The sequence below is a fragment of the Podarcis melisellensis genome (assembly GCF_964234715.1).
Source record: "Podarcis melisellensis genome assembly, chromosome: 2".
In the NCBI taxonomy this organism is placed as follows: domain Eukaryota; kingdom Metazoa; phylum Chordata; class Lepidosauria; order Squamata; family Lacertidae; genus Podarcis; species Podarcis melisellensis.
Window position 1 is genome coordinate 26,036,634 of NC_138529.1, and position 21,649 is coordinate 26,058,282.

At 47.4% G+C, this 21,649-nt stretch overlaps 1 protein-coding gene across 8 annotated transcripts in view; it reads right to left on the reverse strand.

The window, feature by feature from the left end:
• Positions 1-21,649, reverse strand: part of SDK2 (sidekick cell adhesion molecule 2) — a 329,275-nt gene that overhangs the window by 50,718 nt on the left and 256,908 nt on the right. For 5 of the 8 annotated variants that reach the window (XM_081899507.1, XM_081899504.1, XM_081899508.1 and 2 more), the window contains exons 6-18: positions 19,078-19,189; positions 17,858-18,048; positions 16,331-16,414; positions 14,151-14,345; positions 13,005-13,127; positions 11,397-11,564; positions 9,975-10,077; positions 8,911-9,087; positions 7,405-7,541; positions 6,014-6,161; positions 4,709-4,849; positions 3,268-3,449; positions 2,156-2,271 (exon numbers count right to left, since the gene is read on the reverse strand). In XM_081899507.1, coding sequence (XP_081755633.1) covers positions 2,156-2,271; positions 3,268-3,449; positions 4,709-4,849; positions 6,014-6,161; positions 7,405-7,541; positions 8,911-9,087; positions 9,975-10,077; positions 11,397-11,564; positions 13,005-13,127; positions 14,151-14,345; positions 16,331-16,414; positions 17,858-18,048; positions 19,078-19,189 — 1,877 coding nt within the window. The remainder of the gene's footprint in view (positions 1-2,155; positions 2,272-3,267; positions 3,450-4,708; positions 4,850-6,013; positions 6,162-7,404; positions 7,542-8,910; positions 9,088-9,974; positions 10,078-11,396; positions 11,565-13,004; positions 13,128-14,150; positions 14,346-16,330; positions 16,415-17,857; positions 18,049-19,077; positions 19,190-21,649) is intronic. The other 3 variants (XM_081899505.1, XM_081899509.1, XM_081899511.1) reach the window with 1 other exon arrangement.

Here is a 21,649-nt window from a genome sequence, read left to right on the forward strand (position 1 = left end):
CCAAAATGTCTTCAGCCAGCCCTGCCTGTTTCACCTGTCAAAACAGTGGCCAAGTCAAATTGCAGCCTGAAGGATGTGGCAGCTTGCGGGATGTCAAGAAATGGGGCATTCTGAAGGCAGGGCTGAGATTTGCACCCCTACCTTTCGCCCTGTCCAGCAAGAGCAGCTTGGGTCCTATAGCTCCTTGACCATCAAGAAATTAGAGTGTTCTCCTTTGACGTTAAAGGGAGCCCTACACAGTAAGGTTACCAGACGTCCCCGTTTCCTGGGGACAGTCCCCGGATTTACAAATAAGTCCCCTGTTTAGTAGGAAGTTGAAGTGTCCCTGGATAAATTGGAAAAAATCTGGTAACCTTACTACACAGCCCAGAAGTGGTTGCTAATTTTTTAAATGAAAACAGCGGCCTTTGTCTCAGATGGATGACATAAAGACTATCAAGCACAGGGCTGATAAGAGGGCTACTCTATAAAGGGTTAAAGGTAAGACCAATTTGTGAAAAATAAATAAATCTGAGAGCGTTTAGGTGTAACAGCTAGTGCTTAAATTGCTCCATTCATATCCTCTCTTTTATTTGGTGTTGATTAAGTATCAGTTAATGGGGGGTGGGGAGGAGGAGAAAGGAATAGCTGAGTTTTAATAAGTGTATGTACTTATGCATCCAAAACAATATTCAACACAAGCTGGCTGATTAACTGACACTGATAACAATGCATAATCAGCTACTTTGTCATGGTGTTACATTCAAGGATGTTTGGGTATTTAATTGGCACAGTGCGAGATAGCCTATAGCAAGTTAATTAGATACTAATTAGGCCTCCAAAAATACTAATCAAAAATACTAAGTGGCATTTAATAAGTATGTTAAGTATCCTTCTTAACGTTGGTTATCTCGTTTGGCAGCAATTAAATTCCCGAACTTCTTTGGAGTAGATTAAGAAACAAGTTTTAATTCAATTTAATTAATGCAAATTTGAATTAATTACAATTCGGAACTGAGCGAACAAGGCGAGGCTCCCTTATAAGTATAATATCTTAGTAAATATATTTTAATAGACAAGCTTGAAGCAATGATAATAACCATTCTAATAGAAAAAGAATTAAGTAGAATCTTGTTTTAAATGGACTGATTATGAAATAACAGTGAGCTAAGAGGATCATCCAAAATGCATGGAAATATGGAACTGGGGGCTTAAATACCATTGACTGCACTGATCAAATCAAATATAGTGATGCTTCATCAAGGAAAGCAGTGGCATAAACTCTCTTGCTTTGCAAATCAAGTTGCCATTTCAGTTCGAAGCACTTGGGTGCAGTAGCTTCCTGCAATGCATAACGCCAAAACGGCGGCCCCACAGATAATTGGTTCATATAAAGGATACCAGTTTATTATAGCTGCTAACTATGGAATTACATCATTTAATTGGTGTTTTACAGCCAGCTAAGCGATAACAGAAAACAGAGTGGGAGCAACTATACGTTTTTTGCAGGCCTGCTTCCTGGCTGCTTGCGGGGGACTGGACCTGATACAGATATGGTTGTTTAAGGAGAGGAGGGGCTACGTGATTTCATACTTTGTGTTAGCCAAGTCCCGTACCCCCTGTTAATCTGCGCCGTGACAAGCAAGGTAGGAAAGCCTCGGAAGGCCTCTGCATGGGAGATTTACGGACATGGCCACAGTAATTGGCTGGCCCAGGAACAACCCCGTGCAATGATTAACGGCCCCAAACTAGGTAATGAAAAGAGGCAGAACGAAGTGCAGACAGGAAACAGCGGGAGCACTCAGCCCTTCCTGATGGGAGGCCGTGGAACTACAGAGCAAAGAGGGAATGAGGAGTACAGATTCCTTTCTTGTTTAAATGCTGCTTGTGGAGGGAAGAGAGCCACATGGGGCCCGCGATGGCGATGCCTGTAACGTCTCACACCAATTTGGACCTATTTAGCCTCGCTGAGACAAAAGAACTACCTGCTTACTGATGTTGGAAAGGGCACACAGCTCGCCCACATCGCCACTTACCTCCGTACATTGCTTAATCAAAGGACCTACGGATAAAACAGCCACGCCTTCCTAAGCAGCCAAGGAGCATTGGGGTAGCTTGCTACAGCCCTAGGCTTAGAGGAGAAGCGGCTTCTCCTACTCCTCCCAACCCTTCTTACCTTGTAGCCTTGGTTGATGCCGTTGACGAACTGGGGACTGGGTGGGTTCCAGGTGAAGCGGATGGTGGTGGAATTGGTGGCCTCGGCCTGCACGTTGCCCGGGGATACGGTGGGCACTGTGGGAGGGCAAGTTTAAAGGAGGTGCCTCAGTATGAACAGGTGGAAGCATGGAAAGCGCTGCTGCTGACACCACCTGCCCTCGTTCTACCTGTGATGCTAATCTAATGGAGAAGGAAGGGGAAGGGATGCTCTGGCCCCATCCGTTGGCCAAAGGAATGGTGCCCTGGTGGTTTTATTGGAATTATTTGTGTGGTTTCAGTAGATTTTATATAGGTTTTAAACCCATCCATGTTTAATAATAATAATAAAAATGATTGTTTTTAGTGATTTTTTAAAAAAAATCTGTAAGCTGCCTTGGGTCCCATCAGGGAAAAAGGTGGGGTATAAACTAATAATAATAATAATAATAATAATAATAATAATAATAATAATAAATTGGTTGCTTCTCAGCAATTTCCCCTGGCTTTAAGAGAACTGACCCCCCCAACCCTTCCTTGTCTACTCCCCTTCCTTTCTGCATCTTGTCTTTCCAATTTGATGGCAAGGACTCTGCTTCCCCACCCCCTCTCTTACTGATGTGATCCTTTTGGGGAGACAAGAGTTGGGGAAAATCAGGATAAAATATATGGTGGAATTCAATGTCATTCTATGACAAGCTTTCCACCTGTGCAAGGATATCAGCTTGCCAGATGGAATTTTTCACCCCTCCCTCTCCATGTTCTTCTGTGGGTTCTCCTGGCCACCCCCAGAGCCAATTTGGGAAGGTATGGGGTAAGAAGAGAGGGGGGAACCCTATTGCACAAGCTTGTAAGGTGAATCCCACCCAGAGTCAATAAATAAAAATAACCTGAACTCTTGGTTGAGCCTGCTACCAGCGGCGTCCTGAACTCTTAAAAACATACTAAGATTCAGCCCCTACAATGGGAGTATATTTAGGTCCAGTATACCTCCCTTTCTAATCCTCTTGGGTCTATGGAGCCACTCTGGGGCCACATTAATCTGTGTTCTCATCTTCCCTGCCCCGCCTCCCATTTCCTAGTACTTCAACTTACCACCCTGGAGGGTCCACTCTGTGACTTTGGCACTGTAGACACCCAGCCCAGCGCTGTTGTATGCAGCCACCTCAATCTCATAGTTGGTCCAAATGATCAGGTCCTCAAGCAGCAGGTTGTTCACGTCAGCGTTGGTGATGTTTCTGAACTGATAGCCGACGGGCAGGCCAGCCAGGCAAAATCTGAGGAAGGGACAAGAGGTCAGGTCAGAACCAACAACATCATCAGAGATCTTTCAAACCATATGGCAAAAACTTCCTGCTTTTCCAGTATCAGACCTGGCAGTGAAGCATTCTGTCAGGGGCTGTGCTGAGGAGGGCTGAACTGACAATACGATACGATAATCTTTATTGTCATTGTCCCATACAGAACAATGAAATTGAAAAATTTACACAAAACATTCAAAACCCAACAAGCCTGCTATCCCAGCTATCCCAACCTGGTTAGCCCCCTAAAAACTCTGATACCCCATTTTTAAATACAATAAACTCCCGCAGAGACTCCTTACACTGCGTTTAAAACCTTACACTGTGTTTAAAACCATTCCTGAGGAGGAATGGTGGAAACCTCCCCCTCCTCCTGCTCCTGCATCTTCCCAGGAGCAGGAGGACAGTATAGATTTGGAACAGTGGTTTGCAGAGGGACATAGTTCAGAAGGCAGAAGCTGGGAAATACTGGATGGGGAACAGCTAGGACAGGGGTCAGCAACCCGCGGCTCCGGAGCCGCATGTGGCTCTTTTACACCTTTGCCGTGGCTCCGGGGCAGATACTAGCGAGGGGAGGAGGCGCATTATGCACCCCGACACTCCCCACTGTAGCAGGCACTGTACTGGCTGTGACGTCGCATAGGGGCGGTACGTGTGTTAGTCACGCACCGTCCCGACGTCACCTTCCCGCCCGCTGTCAGATCGGAGGGCAGCGGTGTGCATGCAATGGTTTTGTGGCTCCCAGTTGTTTTTTCTTCGGAAATGGGTCCAAGTGACTCTTTTTGTCTTAAAGGTTGCAGACCCCTGAGCTAGGAGAAGAAACACTGGGAAAGAGAGGGTTAACAGATTCACTGTCTCGAAAGAATTCATCCACTCAGCCCAAGGTCAAGAAGAGCTGACAAAGTGGCAGAACAGAAAGCACACAAAGCACAGAGGGGACAAGCTCAGATTACAAGAGGTAGAAGTGACATGGATTAATAGGGACGTAAGGGGGTGGGATTCTTAACTGGGAGCACTGCCATTTCTAGGAGATGGGTTCTTTGTTCTCTCGCTGTGATTATTAAAGTTTCTAACTGGTAAGAAGACTCCTTTTCCTTTCTTCTGTTTATCTACTGCCAGAGGGGGAGGAAGCCAGTTCCACATTCCAATAGGATCACCAGCAATTCCATTGTCCGAGACAGAGGTCTATCCACCTAGAGATGTAGGGTGGAAACCTGGATGCTGTGCTCACCCACCTGATGATGTAGCCCTTGAGAATGCCATTTTGGTGGTTTTCAGGCGGCGGCTGCCACTGGATCATGATGGACTGGTTGGTTCGGCCACTGGCAATGACGTTCTGAGGGGGAGCGGTGGGTGGTTCCTCTGGGAGCGAAACCCTGGCAAAGCAAAGGTAACAATGGAGGCATGTTTCAGGGATGGTTGGAAGGTAGGCAAGACTCTCAAAGCTATGTCAGCTTGTCCTTGCCAAACAATGCCCAACCCAGCCATGCCATGGCATGTGCCAAGACAATGCCTGGTGCCGCTTCTCAAATAGCCACTTCTCACTATGTGCACATTGGTTTGCATCAAACCCTCTTTTAAACACAGATAATTAGTCATGCTAAGCTCTTTGTATACTGGATGAATAGATGATTACAAGCTAAGTTCCACCATCTTGCCAGACCACTCCTTTGTGCACAAACCACCAAGCTCTGAGGCCACACTTTACTCAGATGGTCCCTTTTCCAGCCACATTTACCCATTCGCTACATAAGGTAAAGGTAAGGGGACCCCTGACCATTAGGTCCAGTCGTGGCCAACTCTGGGGTTGCAGCGCTCATCTCGCTTTATTGGCTGAGGGAGCCGGTGTACAGCTTCCAGGTCATGTGGCCAGCATGACTAAGCCGCTTCTGGCAAACCAGAGCAGAGCACGGAAACGCCGTTTACCTTCCCGCTGGAGTGGTACCTATTTATCTACTTGCACTTTGACGTGCTTTCGAACTGCTAGGTTGGCAGGAGCAGAGTCCAAACAACGGGAGCTGACCCCGTTGTGGGGATTCAAACCGCCGACCTTCTGATCGGCAAGCCCTAGGCTCTGTGGTTTAACCCACAGCTGAAATGTATTATTATGATTATTATGATCATTATGATTATTATCATACCACCCTATACCTGGAGATCTCAGGGTGGTTGACAACATAATATCACAATATAATAAAACTCAAAATGCACAATAAAACTCAAAATGCTTAATAAAAAAAATTACGACCCAATAATCTCTCTCCCCACCTGTCAAGGACTGGCTAAATGAGGAGGAATGGTGGTGACCTCTTGACCTCAAGATGATAGACCCAGGTTTGTGGTGGTGGGAAACAGGACACTACCCCCCAATGCCCACCTACCCAAATTATGTTTGGCTCTCTCCAAGAACTAAGGCTCAGCACAGACACACCAGATCATCTTCAGCTCCATTCCCATTCCCAACCCCACCATCACCCAACCCCTGCAATTAAACCAAACCCTGGTCGGTCCGTCCCCCATCTAAGATGTGCCCACCTCACCTCTCAGTGTCCTTGCTGAACTGGCCTTTGCCCACATCATTGACAGCGCATAGCCGGAACTGGTATGAGCGGGCAGGGACCAACCCTCTCACCAGCACTGAGGTCACTTCAGGGTCCACGCTGGCCATGAGCACTGTCCAGGGAGCATCTGCCAGGCACAGAGGAAAGCAGCAGGGAGGTAAAGGAGCAATACGGGAGAAAGTGATGAGGGTTGGAGTCTACCTATTCTTACTATTCACTTCCTCGTCTCTATGTAAGTTCCTCTGTGCAGGAAGGAGTCTCATGGCCTGGAGCAACACAGAATTTGAGGAGGAAGACCCCAAACCTGATGTCCCACTAAATTGGAAGCCAGGAGCCTATTCTGCTTCCAGCTGCACCCAAAGGACATTGCTGCAACAACCCACCACCCAACAACCTCAAAATGATTTACAAAACTAGGCAGTTTTGGTTTGTCGAGGAATGAAATGGCATTGTCAGAGTTTGGCAGCAATGGGGCAGGATGAAGGAAAGGCACTGGATCACCCCCTACTGCTGAGGATACACAAGCTCACTTGCAATTCAGCAGCAATCTGAAGCAAATGCGGTATATAAGCCTTGACAACGTAACGCCACAAATAGATGAGGTGTGATAAATTGCATTGTGGGAAAGTCCTTGGAATTAAGTCTTCATAAGAGCCACCGCAGAACTCCGATGCTCTGCATCTCCTACTGCATTTGCCTCCCGCTCCACCCAGTCTCCCTCAGACCACATTGTGAATGTAAAAAAAGGTTCAGGTAAAGGACCCCTGGCCGATTAAGTCCAGACAAAGGTAACTATGGGGTGCTGCGCCCATCTCGCTTTCAGGCAGAAGGAGACGGTGTTTGTCCACAGAGGACTTTCCAGGTCACATGGCCAGCATGACTAAACCGCTTCTGGCGCAACGGAACACCGTGACAGAAACCAGAGCACACGGAAACGCAGTTTACCTTCCCGCCGCAGAAGTACCTGTTTATCTATTCGCACTGGTGTGCTTTCGAACTGCTAGGTTGGCAGGAGCTGGGACAGAGCAATGGGAGCTCACCCCGTCGTGGGGCTTCGAACCACTGAACTTCTGATTGGCAAGCCCAAGAGGCATAGTGGTTTAGACCAGTGTTTCCCAACCTTGGGCCTCCAGCTGTTTTTGAACTACAATTCCCATCATCCCTTACCACTGGTCTTGCTAGCTAGGGATGATGGGAGTTGTAGTTCAAAAACAGCTGGAGGCCCAAGGTTGGGAAACACTGGTTTAGACCACAGCGCCACCCGCATCCCTTTTTGTGAATGTACATCAGCCTCAGCCCCAAGGCCATGGGGCTGGCTTCTCTGGCTGCCCCCAAGATCTCAATATAGTTAGGAATATGCAGTGCCTTACTGTTCTCGGAGACCTCGAGAATGTAACGAAGCAGCGGGCTGTTCCCATCAAAGGGTTTGGTCCATGTCAGGTTGATCGCTCGCTTCTCTGCAGTGCTCAGCATGGCAATGGGGTTTTCTGGTGCGTGCGGGAGCTGTCTGATGAGGATAATGACAGAAGAAGCCTATTTTAGATGCTGTCACAACCGGAGAGACCCAAGGACAGAATGTCACCCCTTCAGAAAGAGAAGCTGTTTGGAGAGAGTCTCAGGCAGTCACAGGGCATGGCATGGGCTGTCCCCTGCCACCCACCCTGCTCGCTAAGATGGGTAAGAGAAACAGCGGTGGCTCATCCTGCCGCTTTCCCCTGAGAAAGCCTGCTGCTTACAGCTGAATCGGAATAAATGCCAGTTGGCTTTTCCGCAGATAAACAGCAAGTTTTCCTGGGGAAAGCGGCGGGACAAACAAAAATCCACTTGGATCCGTGCCTAGAAAGCACAGGGCATGTGGAAAAGCTCTTGGACCCATACTGTGGATGAGCCCTTACTTGGCACTGCGTTGATGATGGCCATAAGCATGCATATGCCTGGTCACCCCCAACGCTGTGCTCTCCCATCCTTGCTGCCTCACGCCAACACCTCATTCTGGCAAGCAGCAGGGCTGCTGCAGCCAAGAGGATGGCATGGTGGTGCACCACGTCGTCCCAGGGACACCAAGCCGCTTTGTGCATTAACCGTGCTGGGCCCTGTGACTAATTTCTGCATACTGCAGGCAGCAGCTCAGGACTCCCTAGGAGCCGGTTGCAGGCATCTTGCTATGCTGTGGATGGACAGCAGACACACACACAAAATAATCCAGTGGTTCAAAGTGGCATTGTGGGAAGTAAGATGGGAATTTCAGCCACAGTGCCATGTTTTTTCCATAATAGCACCTGGGGGGGGGGGGAGTAAGAATAATATCCCAGTTTCCAGGTCACACTCACACATTAACTTCCTCTTTGATACACACATGCACACCAAGTTGTGTGGGATCTGCTTCAATGTGGTGTGTGATCCCACACTTCAAGGATGCATGGGAATAGGTAAAGACTCGCACAATCAAGTTATTTGCACATGCATGCCTGCGGTAAGGGACTACGCTACACTAAAGCTACTCCTGTGTTGCTGGGCATTCAAGTGAGGGATACTTGAATGTACAAATGGTTTGCAGGGCATGGGAGGAACTTGGAGTTTGGGTTTATCCGGGGTTTAATAGAGTGGATCCTAAGCAAGAGAGAGAGTAAAAGAGACCTTCTGGAGAGCCCAAGAAGTTGGGAGAACAGTTCACCTGTGCTCAGTTTGTGCATGGAGGATTCCTGTAACATTTAGATCACTACGAGTGCATCATTCATTGTGGTCTTGTGAGAACCTGTTGTCACCTGTTGGGTGACACTTCATACCCTCCTTCTTATTCATGCACCATGCTATGCGGTCCGTCCTCCCTGGTCTTAAGTAGTTCCGAATGCCTGCCTTCAACGGTTGATCCTTACCGGACTCGCAGGTGAGCACTCCGAGAATCGTTGCCCCCAGCAGAAACCACGCGGCAAGTGTAGGTGCCAATGTCACCTGACCAGGTCTGGGCAATATGGAGAGTTCCTGTGCTGTCCAGCCTCATGCGTGCTACGTTCTCCACGTTCAGTGCTGCACCATCCTTTTCCCACATGTATCTAGGGAGAAAAGGCAGGGCCAGGGTGACCCAGGTTATTCTACCTCTCACCAAAAACCAATACCTCTCTCTGCTTCCCAAGACTGGTATTAGTACCCATGAGTCCCAGCTCACCGAAGCTACACACCCCAGGACTATAAGCCACTCCTGCTTCAGAGCTGACTGGAACTGAAACAGTTATTTCTTGCTTCTAAAGCAAATATGTGCATCATGGATACTGGTTGCAGAATTCAGTTTTCCTCAGCACAGAATAGCTATTACTTTTTAATGATGCAGGGCACACACAAGGTCCTGCCTTACGGACACCTGGCCTTTTCAGCACCAACACCTCTGCCATTATAACACAGTTGGAGTCCAAGACAAATGTTTGCCACGGCTGTCTTCCTTCACACCAAAGAGGGATCACAGCAGTTTTAATCTCAGCACCGTCACTAAGCCAGGCACCAGGTGGCAATGTGGGCCCACGATTTTGCACAGGTTCTCCTCGCATTACCTTTCCCTGTAAGTGTTTTTGAGACACATAGATGGAAGTGGCTGGAAGACTGCTGGCTTTGCAACACTGTCATACTTGAGCGTGCATTCCAGACATGCTTTTTAGTTGAATGAAAACCTGGGTGCTCTCAGGTTACAATGATGCTGGCCACTTCCTAAGAGTTTAAAACATACAAAGCGGCTGAAACTTGTGCAAATCCATGCTTAGCAGAGGCCAGGAGATTATTCCTCTCTAGCAGGAGATTCTCCAACAAAGGCATTTTTAGTCCATGCGACCCATCTGTAACCGGACTGCCTTGCCTTTCCCTCTCCAGCTCTACTTCCCCAAGTTGTACTCCAAAGATGGTTAGCTCTCCCATTTGTTTCACCCTAGATTGGATAGGTACCGCCACATACCTGACTACCACTCTGGGGTCATGGGTCACTCCACAAGTCATGGAAGCCTTGGTGCCTTTGATGACACTTTGATCCTGAGGAGGACTGGTGATGCGAGTCCGGGCTGTAGATGCAGAGAGACAGGAGGCACTCAGTCATAATCAGAAACCGAACCAGCCATTGCTGTGCCATGCCAGAGGTCAACACTTGGGCCTGCTAACTTCAACAGATAAAAGCTTCCTTGTGCATGAGACCAGCAGGAAGCCGCAGAATCACGTGCGTCAACAGCAATTATCATAAGAGTGTGAGATCATCTAATAACGGACTCAAAACATGACAGTTTTGAAAGGGGGCTAAATGCCATCTAGTTCAACCCCTTTGCTGTACGGCAGGAGACCCCACTTCCTGCTCCTCATATATCATGTGGTACAGACCAGACTTTGGTAAGTAAAACTAGAAGAAGCGGTGTTTTGCAGCTCCAAATTCAAGTGTTCCCCTCCTCCCACTCCCACGCTGGAGAGATTGCTGGTTCCCATGCATATTCACTCCCACGTCCAGGGTCAGTCCAAAACCTCCATTGCTAGTCAGTTACCACAGAGAGGGCCTTTTCATCAGACACAAGCTACATACCTCACTATCTGTGTACATTTAGGCAGTGGCGTAGCGTGGGTTGTCAGCACCCGGGGCAAGGCAAGTAATTTGCACCCCCAACCCGTGGATTTGCGCCCCCTAACCCTAACCCCCAGATGTTGCGCCCGGCCCCCCCGCACCCCCACGCTACGCCACTGCATTTAGGGAACCTGCAAAGAGGAAGTGGGGAGAGGCTAATATATGGCAGAATTCATGTGACAATCACCATGAGAACCAGCCTAGGTAAAACCGTCTTTCATATAAAGGTCTATTTTTAGGTCAGGAGGCAGGATAAAAATAAACACCCACTCACACTCACACATACACATAGATAAATATACCCACTCAAAGATTCCCAGAGCGTGCGCGTTCGGACGCTGACAGGGTATTATTTACTATAGGGCCAGCAGGGGGCGCTAATTCACTTCAACCTGGAGCCCGGTGGACGTTATTTCTATCTCTCTATTCCACAAAGTTAGAGCTGCTTTAAAGGGGGATGGATATGTGCTCAAAACCAATTTGACGCCCACAGGCCACATATGCCACTGATTTTAGACTGCACCAGTCTCTTGCCTGGCTGCACTGCAGACTGCCCTGGAAAATAAAGTCTGTATGTTTCCCATGCATGTCCATGTGCCTCGGATTGTGAGATGAAGCTTCAGCCCCCATTTCATTTCTTAACAAAACGAAACACTTGTCTGATTGCACCAACAGACCCCGAATACATGCAACCGAGATGTAAACTGCACACAATGTGAAAGATCATGGACTGGTCCCGTGCCAGGAGGCTGACGGAGGCAGCGGGCACCTTACCCCAGACGACGAGCTCAGCTGATGCTTCATCGACTCCCCGGGAGTTGGTGGCCAGGCAAATGTAGTTCCCAGCATCTGAGATCCGTGTAGGACTGATCAAGAGGCTTCCTGACTCCAGCAGAGTGAAACGAGGAAGTTGCACGGAGCCGCTGGCCAGGATTCGTTCGCCTGCATGGGAAAGAGCGGAGTTTGTTGTCTGGTCCACAACAGCAGGTTAACCATAATGTTAAGATAATCCCGTCCATGTGTTATGAGATCCAATTCATTGGATTCTGGAGCAGTTCCAGTTCAGGAAATCCAGAGATAATATAACCTGAGGCTGCTGAGGAGATAAGATTTCTGGTGGGCTTTTCTAATACCGAATGCATGCGTTTGTTCTAAATAAAGTGGTTTGGCCACTATACTTTGAGTATGTCTTACAATTACTTGCAGAGGTGGTTTAGGGCACTGAGCACCAAGAGGACAAGGCACCCAGTAAGCACTTTCCCAGTTACAGGGTAGGAGGTGTTAGGGCTCTGACAGGGTCTTAGAGTCCTCCCACCTCCTTCCTAAAGCCTATTTAGCACATGCCCTGTTTTGGGGAGGAGATGGGAAGGCTCTAGGACCCCACCAGAGCCTTCATGCTTCCTTCCCACAGCCCAGGACCTGCAAGGCCTGGTTGGGGTGTGTGTGCCAAATTCTGGCCTAGCTTAGGGTGCCATAGTACTAAACTCCACCCCTGATTACTTGCTTCCAGTGGCTTTGCCTCAGCTTTTCCCAGTCAAAAAGAGAAAGGAACTGCAGGCGTAAGAAAAGCTTCTTTCTTTATATGACTTGTTTGTGAATGCAGCTGTGGACCATGATTTTTAGGGATTTAGAGAGCCCATGTTCACGTCACAGTTCAGTTCAAGTTCACCCAAATTATCCTTGGATTTTTTCTTCTTCTAGCCTTCAAAATGTCACAAGCCGCTGTGTCAAATATACTTTTGAAAACATCAAAACACAAACATAGTGGAATATGAAGAAGTGTGCATGCACACGAAAGCTCATACCAAGAACTAACTTAGTTGGTCTTTAAGGTGCTACTGGAAGGAATCTTTTTTGTTTTGACTATGGCAGACCAACACGGCTACCTATCTGTAACTGGAATAGTGGAATATGAATTGTTTAATTTATTCGCTCACCCGGCAGTTAGGGGAACTGCTTTCAGCTTCATTTCAGATATTTTTGAACTAATTCATTAAGCTGAACTAGTTCATTCCAAGCACTGGGCTTGTCCATAGTGTGCCTGATTAAGCATATTAATATGAGTTCCATAGTAAGTGGCTCAAATCCACAGCTTCAAAGGTACAAGGAAGCATATGAAATTGGTCCTTCCAGTCCACTACTGACTACTCTGTCTGGCAGGGCAATTTTCTTTCCTACCAGCTGCCACCTGAGCCATTTTCTTAAAAAAAAAAAAACCCACCTCAAAAATCCAGGAGATGCTGGGAGTAGAACCTTGGGCCTTCTGGAAGCAAAGCATGTGTCCCACCTCTGAGCTATGCCCCCCTCTTTGAAGATATTTCACTTCCATGCCTGGATCCAATGAACAGTTTTGTAAAAGAAGTGAAAAGTTTCTCAACTCACCATTACCTTTCTGCCACGTGATAGCTGGCCTGGGAGCCCCTGAAGTCTCACAACTGAGTACCACAGCCATCCCATCAATTACTGTGCTGTCCAGGGGCCCTTTGGTTATGTTGGGAGCAATGCCTGAGGTGAAGATGGAGGGCAGGGAAGAAGATGGGAAGGGTTACAGATTGCCAAGCTGTCAGCACAAATACAATGTTACAGTGTAATGTTTTATAATGCTTTATATACGTTGGAAGCCACCCAGAGTGGCTGTGGCAACCCAGTCAGATGGGTGGGATACAAATATTATTATTATTATTATTATTATTATTATTATTATTATTATCCTTCCCCAACTGTCTGAACCCGCATTGCTGCATAGATGATAAAAGGAATCATTAGGAAGGACCCCTTAAACTCATATCTGATTCTCTGCTGGGTATTATGATGGGTATTTTTTATGTGCATTGACTTTCCATCACACAAGCCACCTCCACGCAAATCTCAACTGAGTCTGGAGGAAAACCATCTCTTAGGACATCCCCTGTTGGTGCCTGAAACAGGAACAACCTACTGTCTAGGGAACACCCACTGTCAGGACCAGCGCATCCCGTTTTGCCGCCTGAGGCGAAACAGGAAGGGGAGCCGTACTCTGCTGTGACGCTCGACCAGCTGCCACACCACCCACCTCTACCGGCACCTTTGTCACTGCCGGAGAAGCAATGCTGGCATTGGCGCCGGTTCGCAGCAAGGTCCCATGATTGCCTGCAAAAATCTCATGAGATCTCTCAAGGTTTTGCGAATTCTTGCCGGCAACCGGAATTGATGCTGGTGTCACTTCTGCGCTGCTGGCAGAGGGTGGCTGGGGTGTCACTGGAGGTGGCTGCTTCACCCTGTTTCATGGGTGGGGCAGCTTTCCCTACTGTGCTCCCAAAAGATTGACATGGTCCTCTTCCTATTCCGGAGTTCCTCTATCAAAACATCACCCACTTCCTACAGGACCTTGCGGTAGCTCGTCCTGTATTTCTGCACTACTACCCATCTCCCCATGAACCTGTCTGTGCTTCCTGCAGCAGAGCTACTAAAAGCCCTGCTTCTCTCAGCCCTGCCCCACAAAGAGCACCTTTGAAGCAACCGGCAAGAAAAGCACTTGCTGACACCTACTGGTGACGGCCAGGTACGTGGAGGTCTGCACCTCGCCAGCGGCATTGCGGGCAAAGCACTGGAACATGCCCGTGTCATCTGGCATCAGCCCGCTGATCTGCAGGCTCCCGTTGGCGAGGAGCTGGAAACGAGCAAGCTTCTCCACTCCGAGCAGCACGGCATCCTTGTACCAGAACATACTGGGTGTAGGCACACCTGTAAAACAAAACATGCCCACGGCGGTATTTTTTCAGGGTGTGAATTGATTTGAATTTCTTCAAATAGTTCAAAGAGAAGAGAAGAACCTGGCCACAGACAGTGCCATTAGACCAGTTTCCCAAACTTGGGTCTCTAGCTGTTTTTGGACTACAGTTCCCATCATCCCTGTTCCTGCTAGCTAGGGATGATGGGAGTTGTGGTCCATAAACAGCTGGAGACCCAAGTTTGGGAAACTCTACTTTAGACGGGGATGAGGAAATGAAAACAAACTTTTTCATCCATTGCCCTCCTTCCTCACTGTATCTTCCTAGTAGATTTTTCTTTTTACATTGGCTTTAGTTCCTTAACTCCCAACCCACAATGCTTCCCTTCCAAGCCTATTATCCCCCACCCCCAACTTCTTAGACCAAGAGTAACTCTCAGAAGACACATATGCTGGCATTTATTGCAAATCCCAGTGGTACGGCACTAACATCCGAAAAGCCAAGGGGCAACGGATATCTGTGGTTGATCAAACCACGTGGAAGATTATCCTCTGCTTCCTCCTCCTCTAAGTCTCTGGTTAATGTTATAAGAAGATTTCATATTTCTTCCAAATGACGCAACAACTTTTATTTGACAACCCCAAGTGAAATGAGAATCTTGTAATGAATCAATGGTAAAACCAGAATATCCTGGCCTATGTTCCAGTATAAAAGGAACAGTTGCACCAAAGCCACTCCCTTAGAGCTGTTTAGCATCCTATTTTTCAAGATCACTTAAGCCAGGGGTGGGGAAACTGTGACTCTTCAGGTGTTGCTGGATTAAAACTCCCATAAGTTTCAGCCAACTTGGCCAACTGTCAGGGTCAATGGGACTTGTAGTCCAGCAGAGTGTCTGGATGATCACAAGTTCCTCACCTATGCTGTACTGTACCCTTGGGAGCAAGCCCCACTGAACTCAAAGAGACTTCATTTTCTGAGTAGACATGTATAGGATTGCACTGCTATTACTGAACAACTGTTTCTGAATGAACTTGCCCATGCAAGTTCAGAGGCCCATCTCCAGAAGACTCTGCTATTGGAGGTTAGGCAAGTGGCAAACTGGGGAAAGGTCCCTCTCTCTTGAACCGCCCCTGCTTAAGGAACTGTCCCCCATCCCACCCCAAAGCAGCTCATTCAACATTTATTTTTATGCCACTTTGGTGCTAAGGGAGTACCTTTTCATTTTCCCAGGCTTTTAACATTTAGGGAGCTTTCTCTTAATATCTCTTTTATTGCTTCTTTTACCCTGCTGTTTTGATCAACCGTTCTTCTTCCACTGTACTTTTATGATCTTTTTCTATTGTGAACCACCCTGCAAATCACAACCACTGAAGGTCAGTATATGTAAGTAAGTAAGTAAGTAAGTAAGTAAGTAAGTAAGTAAGTAAATACGGAAATTCAGCGCCTCCGCTATATCCTCTGGGAACTCAACAAACTTGGACAGACTATTCTTAGGCAACGTCTGCTAGGTTTTAAGCTCAGGCGTGCATCTTGCAATTTAAGTTTGCGGCTGCCTCTTCACCGTCTTTGGAACTGTCTTGAGATACTCTCCGTTCCTTTCATGGAGAGAGCATAGACACTGACATCATATCATCTGCGAATGAAGTTGCCATCTAGCACTGGGTTCCTGTCTTAGGCTGTCTGAAGGCTCAGGCAGATGTCATTGTGTCACCCTTGTTTTGTTCAGATCGTCTTTTCAAGGTTATCCCTGCAGCTTGACGCGATGCATAGAAAATGTGCTTCTCTTTATTTGCAAGTTTTAAAAATGTAGAAGAAGGGAAAGCAGCATAAGAATGGTGGGCGCTTTATAATCTCTCCCTAACCCCCACCTCCGTGTGGGAAATCTTCCAGATTTAGTTCTTTCTGGGAGACGGCTTGTTTGAATACCCAAGTTTCTAACCAAGTTCCAAAGCTTCCAAACTGGTTAGGAAGAATACCAAAGAGCCAGAAGAAAATTACCTTTGGCCTGGCATGGAATCTGAACCACCTTCTCCATCTCAGCTGTGATGTGCCTCTCTGGTTCCTTGGTGAACTGAGGTGGCTCTGCAAGACAGAACATGGACATGGGACTGGCCGGAATTCTCACTTGTATGGGAAGGTGATCAATGTTTAAGGTTCAGTCCTAGGCATGTCCAGCCAGGCGTTGTGAAATTACCCCTGCTGTCTATCACAGTAGACAATACTGGGCTAGATGGACCCACAGCTCAGTGCTTTTACTGACAGCACTAAACATCCCCATATAAATGGTCCTGGACTCTGCGTTCATCACCCGAGGCCCTTCCTCACGTGCCTCCTCTACCTGAGGTCCGGAGAAAAATGAGGCCAGGAGAAAATGTTCCTCTGCAACCAGGCCTTGGGCTGATTAATACTCCACAGCCTTTTAAATGTGTCTGTGGTAAGGGGGAGGTTATTGTTTTGCTGTTTCGTTTTACCTATTTTCATGTTTTTATTGAAATTGAAATACTTTATTGTCACTTGTACAACTTGTATACAGTGAGATTACACAAGCGCCCCCCCCCACTCAGTTCTCTTAGTCTTAATTCCCCTTGTTTACTGACGCACACCCACCAAACCCAAAAGTCAGTTGCCCTGTTGTTATCTTTTCATTCAGTAGCCTAACAGCCCATGGATAGAAGCTGTTCTTGACCCTGTTGGTGCGACTAATCATGCTTCTATATCTTCTGCCTGAGGGCAGGAGATCAAGAAAGTGCCGGCCAGGGTGTGAATCATCCCTGAGAATTTTTCTCACTCTCCTGAGGCAACTTTCTTCCTCTATTTCATCCAGCGGATTCACGGGACAGCCCATAATATCTTGTGCTGTATTCACCAACCTCATTTTATCCTGAATTTTTACTCTGTGAACCGCCCTGAGGTCTTACGATGAAGGGCTGAGTATAAATATTAAGAAAGAAAGAAAGAAAGAAAGAAAGAAAGAAAGAAAGAAAGAAAGAAAGAAAGAAAACCCCAAACATTTACATGTGTAAAGGTAAAGGGAACTCTGACCATTAGGTCCAGTCATGACCGACTCTGGGGTTGCGGCGCTCATCTCACTTTACTGGCCGAGGGAGCCGGCATACAGCTTCCGGGTCATGTGGCCAGCATGACTAAGCCGCTTCTGACGAACCAGAGCAGCGCATGGAAACGCCGTTTCCCTTCCCGCCGGAGTGGTACCTATTTACCTACTTGCACTTTGACGTGCTTTCGAACTGCTAGGTTGGCAGGAGCAGGGACCGAGCAACGGGAGCTCACCCTGTTGCGGGGATTCGAACCGCCGACCTTCTGATCGGCAAGTCCTAGGCTCTGTGGTTTAACCCACAGCACCATACCCGCATCCCTATTTACATGTGGAGTTGGCTGATACTTCTCAAGTTTAAAAACTAACTTTGCTGCTACGGATATAATAGCCCCCAGAACTTGAGCAAACATTCCCAGACTTGTTGGCAGCCCTGTTCCATCCACTCTCCACTTTCCTGAACCCATCCTTACCCAGCACAGAGAGATAGGCTCCCCGGACCACGGAGGGTACACTGCTACTTCTCAGAACAGCTTCACATTCGTAGTAGCCGCTGTCGCTCAGCGAGGGGTTGAGGATGGTCAGGCGCCGGTTATAGTCGCTGATGCCGCCGGACACTGGCACCCCGCCCTTCTTCCAGATGATGTGCAGCTTGATGAGTGGCCTGGTTAGCAGAGAAGCCTGTGAGGGGGGACCCCTTCCAATGGGGCCAGTGTCACCAGATTAAAAACAAACCAACAAACAAACCCAGGACCCCAAGTGTCTCTGCAGTCCAAGGAAACGCACACATAGCGTCAGTGCCAGATTTATGTATAAGCTAAACAAGCCATAGCTTAGGACCCCACTCTCTTTGGAGGCCCCCCAAAAATAAAAGGGAAAAAAACCTGGATGTACATTTCCAAAATATAAGATAAAAAACAAATAATATAAAACCTACAAACAACAACAGTGTTTTGTGTTGTGTAGGCTGCTATGATGTAAGTAATGGGCCCCGCCTGCTAGCCTGCTCCCTAAAATATCACTGGTTTGCTCATTTCTATATATAGCCTACATTCTGGATATTTTGTTATGTGCAAACGGCTTTAGATACCTATTAGGTCCATAAATCACCATATAGCAGATATTCAACACAAAAAACAGCGACAATTGTTGTTGACAAGGGACAGCTGGACATATAAAGGGCCCCATTACCTTCAGTAGCTTAGGGCCTCATCAAACCTAAATCCGGCCCTGCCTAGCATTCTGGTTCAGGTTTGCAGGTATGAGTGTAAACATGGGTTCAGGGAGATTGGGCTGCTTTTACGGATGCAAACTGCCAGGCACGAGGGGCTCCTGGAGAAGAGCTCTGCTGATGAAAAGTATTTCTCACATACGTGGGTGGGCTTCCGCTTTGCAGGTAGATTGCACTGGGTGAAGGAAGGGGCCAAGTTGTCAGCAGAGACCATCAGGTAAACACACAAAAAAGGCCATTTCCCAGCTTTGCACCTATGAACCAGAACTTCAGCTGCATTCTGCAGGGAGTCCCAGGGGGGGGGGGGTCAGGCCCGGACGTGTCATGGGTCTGACACTCCATGGGAAAGAAGGGCTCGTAACAGATCACGCCATCACCTTCAACGTCCCAGCAACCGGGACAACTATGCTTCACAGGCACAAGACGCCGTTTGCGAAGCCTGGCAGCCCGGTGGAGACTTACCTGGCATTGGCCACACACTCCAGGGTCACTTCTGAGGTGCCAGAGACGACGCTGGTGTTGCGTGGCGGAATTATGATGGTTGGTGCAATGGGGTCAGCTGGGCCGCCTACATCTGAGGAGGGATGAAGTGGTGTTGACAGCAAACACGGGTTCATGCACCAGACAGAAACAGTCACAGGCTCTAACGCACAAAGGCAGTGCACTGGCCCTTTCAAAATGAAAGCAAAGGACTATCGAGGAGCCACAGGCTGCCCTTAACAATGGGATGGCACCTGGAGCAAACAGCAGACTGCTCAATAAGCATATTTTGCCAAGTCTCATTATTTATCCTGAGCAGTCCCAGCACACAGAATCAAACCTCTCCTCCCACAGCCTTCTAGTATCAGTGCCATGGTGTTATTAAGTCTTACAAATCCCTGAACATCTTTTTTTAAAACAAACAAACATGCAAATTAATACCCTACACGTTATAAATATATCATAATAAAAATTGAAAAAGATAGCATACAAAATTACCATTTAGGACTAACTGGTACAGTTTCGTATGTTGATGAAGCAAATATAGAAATAATTATTCATATGATGCACATATAAATAGTAAGCGGATGCTTAAAAAAAACCCCCAAATTATTTATCAGTCCTTTTCCCAGATACTAGAAAATTAAAAACGCCTTTCACTCCCTGATCAAACAATTTCTTTTAACTCTTTAAGTATATCTAATGAATTCCCTTGTCCCGTAGCTTCCTGCAGAAATCCTGTAACAAAGCGAAATGAAAACCAAGACAAAACCTCTAGAAAATTTGTGGCGTGAAAAGTGCCAGGAGTTCAGCCGAAAGCTATGGGACACACACTGATTAGAAGCAGTATGCACACCCTGATGCAACTTCTTCTTTAAAATAAGGTTTTGTTTAGATTTTTTCATAATACATTACAATAAAAAACAAACTAATCTAAACAAAAATCTAAAAAGAAAGAAAAAGGAAGAATACAAAGTCCTCTCTCACAGGTCGATCTTAATTCTTGTCCCACACAGAAAGAGGTGAACCCTCCCAGTTCTTACCTGGAAGCTCTCCTTTATCCTCCCTTCCAGAGTTGTAGCTTGGGGGGGGGGGGCAGGGGAGCCATGGCTATGGGAGCACATTTTTGAGGGGGTGCAATCAGGTGCTCCCAAGACATTTACAGAGCCCTGGCAGCTGAGGCGTGGCAGCAGGCAGGTTGGTCTAGTGGGCAGGTTGATGGAGGCAGCGGGCAAGGGGCCTGTCAGGAGGTGGGCTTGCCCCGGGCCTCCAGCAACCCACACTACACCACTGCTTCCTACCCCTGCCTCCCCCCCCCCAAACTTCTTCAGGTGCAAAATATAGTGAAAGCATTACCGTGACTAACTGCCCTGATACTGTCGCGAGCACAAATGATTGTGAATGTACAACAGAAAAGATGTCCAGAGGGGCCCTTCCTACCATTAATGTTAAATGTTTGGGGGTTGCGTGCTACTCTCTTATTATGGCATGTTGCAGAATAATATACAGTGGTACCTCGGGTTAAGAACTTAATTCGTTCTGGAGGTCCGTTCTTAACCTGAAACTGTTCTTAACCTAAGATACCACTTTAGCTAATGGGGCCTCCCGCTGCCGCCGGAGCACGATTTCTGTTCTCATCCTGAAGCAAAGTTCTTAACCTGAGGTACTGTTTCTGGGTTAGTGGAGTCTGTAACCTGAAGCGTCTGTAACCCGAGGTACCACTGTACTTGCAATAAACCCCTTAAGTCTAGAGGGACCCTCAGTCCCCACTGGACAGTTTGGGGAATTTCCCCCGCCATAGAGTCCTGCCTAGATAGATAGATAGAGTCCTGCCTAGATAGATAGATGATAGATAGATAGAAGATAGATAGATAGATGATAGATATAGATAGATAGATAGATAGATAGATAGATAGATAGATGATAGATATTTAGGTTTGCCTTGGGAATCTCCCTGCACCTTCTGATACCTCCCGCTTACGTTTCGATGGTGCCAGTTTGATTGCCTAAGGACTGGCATTTGGAGAACCGAGATCACTATTATTAAGGTTTAAGATCCCCTTCAATCATTAGATTTCGCCGAGCTCTGCCACGTGCTCTCCTGGCCCCTAGCTGGGTAGCAGCAGGCAGTATTCATTAGAAGATAAGGCCATATCAAAAGCTACTAATAACGGTGGCTTTATATTCCCTCCAGTGTTGAAGTCAGTAGGCCTCCAAATACCAGTTGGTGAGGGACATGGGCTGAAGATCATATATGGGCTTTTCAAAGGCTCTAGGTTGGCCACTGGAGGGGGAAAGGATTCTGGACCAAGTGGGTTTTAAGTCTGATCCTTCTCATCAGAGAGGAAAGGAAAAGCGGGAGCAGCAGCAAGCAACAGGATAAGCGCATAAAGCAAAATAATGGCTGTGATAAACCCCCCTTCCCCTGACGTGTTGGTTGGGATCGCAAGGTTGCTGATATAGCGGAATCCATAAAGGCGGGTGCTATGGTGTTTATTACACACTGAGGTACAGCACTCCAGATTAATGAGGCAAAGGAAGGGGAGGGGGGGAC